The sequence below is a fragment of the Equus asinus genome, chromosome 8, assembly GCF_041296235.1.
Source record: "Equus asinus isolate D_3611 breed Donkey chromosome 8, EquAss-T2T_v2, whole genome shotgun sequence".
NCBI classification, from domain to species: Eukaryota; Metazoa; Chordata; class Mammalia; order Perissodactyla; family Equidae; genus Equus; species Equus asinus.
In genome coordinates, this window is record NC_091797.1 from 39644892 (window position 1) to 39653743 (window position 8852).

Here is an 8852-nt window from a genome sequence, read left to right on the forward strand (position 1 = left end):
CCCAGATAAAGTAAAACTATTATCCTACCTAAGTGATTTTACCAATTAATACTTACAACTGCAAGAGTGAACAGGGAAGAAAAGCATTAATAGTAGCTCTGTAATTCCCTCCTTCCTTTGACACCCTAAGCAGTATTAGTCTTCACTAGACCTCCTTTAAATATTATGATGGGATTTTAACCAGTAGGGCTGTAACTGAGAAAATTCTAACCTAAGAATGTTTTTAGGAGGAGAAAGATAGTTTATCTCACTAGCTGAATCTTGCAAATAAAAGTAGAATTTGTCGATATATGGGAAACGACTATAGAATGGAAGTTAATCACAGACGCTCTCTGTACTTGTGTCACTAATGACGTATAAAAACCAAGGTGCGTCAATCCTAAATGGCTTTCTCTGAGCTAGGTTATACCACTATTTAGCAGTTGTCTATTACTCTGAAACAAAAGGTGTTCCAGTGTGGATAAAGGGATTTTATCTTTTTTGAAGTTTCATTTGATGTTTAGGGCCCAAGCTTGCCAAAGTCAGATGTTGTTATTTATAGCTGTCTGTTGCCTGTATAGTCAAGTAAAGATGTTTTTAAATAAATTGGTTGATCTTCAAACTTGACTTTAACACGTGAAACCTCCATCTACTTTCTTCCATTTTTCTTTAGCAAATATTTGTAACGATCCTGGTGAACTAAAAATCATTTGGAATTTAAATGCAAAGACTAGTGAAATTCAAGATAACCAACCATGTAAATGTCATTAAAGAATTTTCTTTTTATTACTTGAGTAAATCATTAAAACCTTTGTATATAAACTGAAGAATGTTATAGAGGATATGAAATGTTACTCATTAGCCACATTAGGAGTTTGTGAATAAAAGTGATGGTTGCTCTCCATTATATTTCCCTTAATGATTAAGGTGTGCTTAATTATTGGTTTTGTGATCTCTTATAAGTTGGTGATGAATGAATTTAAATGAAAAATTTATTTACATGTATACTTTTGCAATTAAGTAACCGAATGATTGATTTATCTATCTATACATAAAAAGTTTTTGTAATTGTGAGAAAAAAATCTAAGGGTTTTGGAAAACATCCAAGTCATTGAAAGTTGAGAACTAAGGTAACTAGAGAGGTAGAGGGTGTTACCCATCCTCTGTCAAATATATGAAATTAAAGAAGAGACATTCTCCTTGCTGCCCATTTTCCCTGAGGATTGTCATCTCTGGACAGCTTGGTGACATCAGCTAATCAACAGTGTAGAACATACATTCCCTTGAGACTTCAGCCAGGTAAACAGGTTTGAGTCTCCATCTGTGCCAGCCCAGTCACAGCGTAGCGCCATCTCACCCTCTCATGTTGCTCATAGGGTCTCTCTGTCAGAAAGCCAAGTCATTGTATTTGGGGAAATAGTACTGAGAGTTCGAAATTGCTTTTCTTCATCTTCCTACCACCTAGAGGCAAAAGCAGGTCTAGTACCACGTGAAAACAAGTGAACTCATCATGAGAAAATGTCTTCTTGCTTAACAAAAATTTCTGGATAATCCAATGCTGATATAATCAACCTTTGCACTCACTCCGCACAACCTGATTCCTGATTCTACATATCAGAGTTCCAACCCCAGTACTCTGTTAAAGGCTATAACCTGGAGATGAGGTAGGAAAGTAGCTTAGGAAGCACAGATAAGACGAATAAAGGTGAGTAGAATGGAACTTGATCTCTGCGTTGCTTTTGGAATTGGCAAGTTAGTTTATTTTCAGTTGCAATTGTTGTTGCCACAAAAAGCTCAGTCGGTGTGCATATATGTCCATTGGCAAAAGGAACAGACTACAGAATTCACCAAATATTAGAACTAAATTAGTTGTTCATTTTAGAAGCTAATGATTTATTCCTAGACGTTTCATCCGATTGTAGTACATTCATTGTACCTCAGTATGTACACATGGAAAGTAATTTAAATATAACATATTTAGGTGTAATAAAATATGCCCTTCAGTAACAGAAAAATAGTGTACGTGTGTATTGAAAGTATTAGACAATGTGCTTTCATTCTTTCCCTTTGGCTTCTTATTCTCTGTGAAACAATATTTATTCTCTATGTTTAAAATGCATCATCAGTATTGTTAGTATTAAACAGTTTATTTCCTCTCTTAAAGAAGCACAAAAATATCTAAAATATGTATACAGTACTCATCTTGTGAGATGTTGTTTCCCTGTATATTCTTTTATTGATAGTAATTTTTATATAGAATGCCATCTTTGTTTTGTAGATATGTTTTATTTTACCTATTTAAATTTTTTCCTTCATATATAATCTTCACTTAAAACAATTATTTATTTTTTTGCACCCAAAGTAATAATTTATGTGTAATTTTTATAACAGAACTTTCCTATATCATGTCATATTGTGATGGCTACTAAGGATACCATCCTTTGTTCCTGTACCTAAGGAATAATATTTCCAGTCGCTATTATTTATATAGTTTGTCTAATGAATCAATCTTTCTTGCTGCATTGAGTCAAATGATGCTTGTCTAAACAGAGATGATGATTCCCAGTCAAATTACACAATGCTTCAAATGTGGTAGGAAGGAAATGAAGTAAAATTTCTCATTTGACCTTAGCCAAAAAGAATTCTTTCTCTTGGAAGATTGCCTTTGTGGTGGTGCAAGCAGCTTTAGAAAGGTTGGATTCCAAGTAAGAAAAGATGAACAGAACAAAGTAACCTAGACCAGCCGAACATACTCTTGAGAATCAATGGGATAATGCATTCTGCAATTAGATCATTCCCATGTCCAGTCTTACTAAAGATAATAATTTTCCAGAATTGTAATGAGAAAAACATTCAAAGTAAGAAGATAGAATATGACATTAGTATCCTAATACCTCCCAGTATGCGCTCCTGCATGACATTGGAAGCAATGATCACACACGGAGACAATCACATTCTTTTCTGTTTTAGTGGGCATCTCCTGTGCCTGATATTTTATTTTTCAACCTGAAATCATTCATTTTTATATCTATCAGATAGGTAGACTTTCAGCATTCATTTTTATTCATATATGTATTATCACGTAAAGCAACAAATATTTTGTACAACGTGATCTCACTGGGGTTTTATCTTTCATCAATTGCCATCTTGGTCCTTATTTAGATGATAAAATGGAAATCATATAAATTAATTTTAATGGTGCATTATTATTTTGGTGTTTTCCTTGGATGAGTTAGCATTTTATGTTTGCTCTCCACTTTCAGGAATGCTTTCTTTATTAGATACAATTTAAAAATTAGCCAGCAGTTCATTTCTATGAGTGCCTCTATATTTGTGTGTGCATGCATGAGACTGACCATGGTTTGTTTTTGTTTGCTCTTCTGAACAGGTGTGAGTCAAAGGATGTATCCTTTCGTTTCTCATTTAGACTGTCTCTCATACGTTTATAATTATTTCTATTATGAATTTTTCTGTGCATAGATTTTTGTGTGGATATCACTGATCACATTCTTATAAGAAATCAAAGAAATTATGAAATATTGTGAAATGCTACATCTTCTATGTCACACGTGACGATTCCTTTGAATTTTATTAAATCCATTTGATTGACGATAAACTAATGTGGTTGAAAGTATGAACTTTGATATCAAAGGGACCTGGCTTTATGTTAAAACATTTAGGAGTTTAAGGATCTTGGGTAAGCTATTTAACCACTTTAATCAATTTCTTCATATGTTTAAAGGGGACGGTAATACATTTCAAAAAGTTTTTAAAAGATTAGTTGAGATTATGCATGTTAATATTTTAGAGCATATCAAGCCCTCAGTAATACCAGCCAGCAGTAACATTATTAATGTAAGTAGCATATCAGTCTAACCTTCAACCTTTGGATACATTAATTTTTCAAACTTTAAATGTGAAAACATTTTGTACAAATTAAATATTGTATTTGATAGACATGTGAAATAGTACTTTAACATACTGTTGTTCTCTGATTGAGTATAAATTTAATTTAGTTTAACTAATCCTTCTCATGTATGATGTATTACATTTCTGCTGGGAATGCTTTTATTTTTCAAAACATCGATCTTTTGGTTGTTTGCTTTCCTTGGAAGTAAATTATGGGACAAGGAGGGCATTTATGTCTGTGATAGAGGATATTTCCCAGTGGCCTCTCTACCACTAACTCTTGTTTCCCTTGATCTTTACTTTTCCCTTATTCAGATTTTGTTAATATTTATTTTCTACCACTTTGTACCAATTTATTTTGCACATCAGTGTATCTATACACTAACTTGATTCAGATTTTAAAAGTTTTAGAAAGATTAAAAATTTACTGTGATTATCCATTTGAATATGCTAGAACTGAAATATTCATTTCCTGATGCCACTTAAGTTGGGGTATGACCATGCTATGCAATACTAAATAACTGGATGAAAACGGCAGTCAACCATCCTTAGAGCTGGCAACCTGTTTGGTCCAGTGTAACTCACTCTTCAAGATAGCTTCCAGAAAGCTGTGTATATAAAATTAAGTGAATGTAGACGGATGTTCTTAGATTTTTATAATACCAAAATCTCCTTTTTTATGCCTTTCCTTGTATTTCTTTTTGTTTTACAATATATGTCTTTGACCTATCGTTGCTGTGATGATGTGTCTGTCTTTATCTCTAAGTATTTATCTTTTTTACTTTATCACAGGGAGTGATGTAAAGCATTACAGTTTGTACATAGGTTACACAATTGGATCACTTTTAAAAATGTTTACCCTGATTAGAATGTTCATAGAAAATAATCCCACCACTTTCCGGAATGCACACACTCTAGTTGTTGGTAATATTTGAAAATGAAATCAGCAAAAGGAAAAGGAAACTGTTGGCCACGGGATTTTAGAGTTCTGATTCCAACTGACTCTGCATAGACAGTGAATTTTCAGAGGACTTGTAAAGTTGGTCAGGTAATTTCAAGCATCTTGAGGGCAAGAGTTCAACACTGTAACAGAATAATGGTGATTGAATGGTGTCTGACTGAGTATTTAATTGTTTGACTACCATAAAAAGGACCAGGGTAGTCTTCACAAATATAATGGATTAGGTAGAGTACAGAGCAAAACTTCCAAAATATGTAGAGTCAGCGCTGTAAGTGATATTTTTAATATAATTTAATCCTCTGTATAAGTACATTCTAGATCACGAATTCCAATATCTGAATGTATTTTAGAGATTATCTTGCTTTATATTCTATTGCATGTGAGGTATGTACAATTGTGTAGAATTTTGAGATATATGTTTCAAATAATCTCTCTGCCTCTGTCTGCTTCTCTTTCTTATTCTTTCTGATCGTGCTCCAGTATTTCCCTCATTCTCATTTTCTCTAATGTACATGTATTCTTATAGTACTTTAAATCTTATGAAACTCAATCTGAAACAGACCTTTCATACCCATGAATGATGGGAACACAAGGTCTATTATTTGATTTTTCTTACATTAAATATCAATGATATAACTTTTTGTGATAATGTGGAACTACATTGGTATAAGATATGTCCATCTCAATGAGTACATCATTTCTGAAAACAATTGCATATAAAAATCCCATGACCGTGTCTTTTAACGTGATAGATTCACCTCTTCCTCTCTCCTTTTCTTTTAAAGACACCTTCTAAAAATTTCTAAATGCTTGGTTTTGATAAGAACCATGTGCTAGCAAGGATGGAAGAGAAAAATGCAAGCTCCCTCACTGGGTTTATCCTGCTGGCTTTCTCTGACAGGCCTCAACTGGAGCTGGTCCTCTTTGTGGTTCTTTTGATATTCTATATCTTCACTTTGCTGGGAAACACAACCATCATTGCATTGTCCCACCTGGACCCACATCTTCACACCCCTATGTACTTTTTCCTCTCCAACCTCAGCTTTCTGGACCTGTGTTACACTACCAGCATTGTTCCCCAGCTCCTGGTCAATCTCAGGGGAATAGACAAATCTATCTCCTTTGGTGGTTGTGTAGTTCAGCTGTATATCTCTCTAGGATTCGGATGCACTGAATGCGTTCTCTTAGGAGTTATGGCATTTGACCGTTATGTAGCTGTTTGCAGGCCCCTTCATTACACAGTAATCATGCCTCCCCGTCTCTGTGCCCTGATGGCTTCTGCTTCATGGTTCATTGGTTTTGCCAACTCCTTATTGCAAACGGTACTCATCTTCCTTTTACCGCTTTGTGGGAGAAATAAATTAGACCACTTTTTCTGTGAAGTACCTGCATTGCTCAAGCTTGCCTGTGTTGACACCACTATGAATGAGTCTGAGCTCTTCTTTGTAGGTGTCTTCATACTTCTCATACCGGTTGAATTTATCATGTTCTCCTATGGTGGGATTGTCAGGGCCATCTTAAGGATAAAGTCTGCAGCAGGGCAGAGAAAAGCATTTGGGACATGTGGCTCTCACCTCACAGTTGTCACCCTGTTCTATGGCACAGCCATGTATGCTTATCTCCAGCCCAGCAACAACTACTCTCAGGATCAGGGCAAGTTCATAGCTCTCTTCTACACCATCGTTACTCCCATGATCAACCCCCTCATATATACTCTGCGGAACAAGGATGTGAAGGGAGCAATGAAGAATGTTCTTTGGAATGGTCATGACTCCAGATAACTGGGTGAGGAAAACAGTTTAATGGAAGGTCTTTGAATACCAGAGCCCTTAAGATGTTTTTGTCTTCCATGTGTCAGCTAAAATTTTCCCTAAGAACTCTCAAGGGAATTTTCTTACCTCATTGTCCTATGAAAACGTGTGTTCAAATCAACATTCATAGATTCATTCCAGCTTCCAGAGATGGTGATTCAGTGTCTCTAGAAGATCTGTGTTACATTTATTATTTTTAAAAGCTCTATGAAGTTTTCTTATTTGCAACCCCATTTGGAAACATTATTCTGCTTCTCTTGCAAAAAGACATTTAAGTACATACTGTAAAGACACAGCCAAAGAAGAGCATAAAACCACTGAAACACTGTAAGAAATATTAACTTGTTAGCATTTTCTAGCAATTGCTGGAGGGATATCACTTAGTCTGGCACTTTGATCAGGGCTCTCATACAAAGTCTGTAGGTTGACTCCATCAGAGGTTTTTCACAGAAGTAGGTGGGGGAAGCTGTAAGAAAAACAAACTTTAAGTTCAAAGAAAGAGTTGCTAACATAAATCCTGATAAAGTCATTCTGAAGTTAGTCCATACAGTGAACTCACCACCGTGGCAGCCATATTATGCAGCATTCATTTCATAGAAGGCTGTACACAGGATCACTGGGTGAGGGAGGGATACGATGTTGCCGGTGACAATGGTAGCCATTAGCTGGTAGTGCTTCCCTATAATTTGGTACATAGCCATAAAAAACATGGATGTGAGGTACGGATGTTGATTATATTAAATTTGTGAGCCCCATTCTGTTTTTTAAATCTGACTTGGGGGGATGTTATCATATATGAATAGCACGTGACCCAAGTTCTATTTCATATTATACATATTTTACTTCCAGTAATGCAGCAAAATTTCCAAAGGGTAAAAATACGTTTAAATTTCTCTCTTCTTACCATTTTATAAAATTCTTTGATTCAGGCATCTATTGCTCATGGCGTTTGTATCTCACATCTGGCAAAACTCCACATAATTTGAATTGGTGACATATTATACAGATGTAAGTAGTGGCCCCTTATTCCCAGGAAACCTCATGTTTTGTGGAAGCTTACTCAGATTCATCTGGAGGAAATTGAAAGAATAATGTGCGTATTAATTTTTAAAAATCTCTATATACCTAAACTTTATAAACAGCCATCTCGTGAAATAATCATCATTCAATTCTGAATTATGTAGTAAGTATAAACATTCCAGAAAAATTGAATCTGACATTCTAGCCCTCAGATCCCCTTCAAAGCTCAGTTTTCAGTGTAAATTTGTTTTGGGATATGAATCCTAGTGTTTGTATATCTTTAATGTCATGCACAGTGTATTTTTCTGCGGAGGTTATAACTTTGACAGTGGTATCATCACAGAAATGTTTATGATTTTTAGTAGATTTTTCCAATATGTAGTACAGTGCAGATAGGTACATGTGTGTCTCTGGGTGGAGACATATGTAAAAACTTATTATATAGTCTCTTGTCCTGACAACTACCTGCATCCTCCCAGGCCTTGAACCCCCTCAGTCGGTCATGCTCATGAGAATTGATCTTGCATGAGACACAGGTTGGCGAGGCAGAAATGACAGCTAAGAGAAGTTATACACACGGTCAAGATTCTATCTATATCCTTAATAGCATCCCAGCATTCACACTTGAAGTCAACACTTGGGAAACCATATATTTTGGCCCCATAGTAATTCTTAATGTATACCAGTATGAAAACAGTTTTGGAATACTGTTTACCCCCCGTGGTGACAAATTTCCCACTCTCTGTTATTGCTCAACAGCACCTTGATAAGTAGACCCAAATGGTCACTTTCAAATCCTTTAAATGAACTTTCTTTGCTGCAGAAAACTTTAAGGTCTCCTGAAGCCACTGATATAAGAAAATTTTTATCCATTGAAGTATATGGGGAAGCCATTCAGGTTTGAACTTATCTCACCTGAATTTTATTTGAACCAAAGAAGCCTGACTTTTGGCCTGTCAAATGTGTATGGTACGTCTGCTTTAATCATTACCTAAAAGCAAAATATTGTACTCTTTTGAAGATAAGAATTAAGGTCTCCCTTCTAATGACACCAGCACTCTTTGAAGATAAGTATCCCTTCCCATAATGCCACGGTCATGCTGACCCGCTGTGTATGTGCTAATCTGTCACAAACATCTCCTTGAACCCTTGCAGCAATGAACCCTTGTCAT

The 8852-nt window shown here is 35.5% G+C and overlaps 1 protein-coding gene across 1 annotated transcript; it reads left to right on the forward strand.

Annotated features, from left to right (window-relative positions):
• Positions 1-5691: 5691 nt before the first annotated feature.
• On the forward strand, positions 5692-6630 carry LOC139046071 (putative olfactory receptor 2B8). The gene has a single exon (XM_070516842.1). The coding sequence runs from the start codon at positions 5692-5694 to the stop codon at positions 6628-6630; it is 939 nt and encodes a 312-aa protein (XP_070372943.1).
• The last annotated feature ends 2222 nt before the right edge of the window (positions 6631-8852 follow it).

Coding starts and splice junctions, on each gene's coding strand:
- LOC139046071 (XM_070516842.1), top strand. CDS start 5,692: ATGGAAGAGAAAAATGCAAGCTCCCTCACTGGGTTTATCCTGCTGGCT.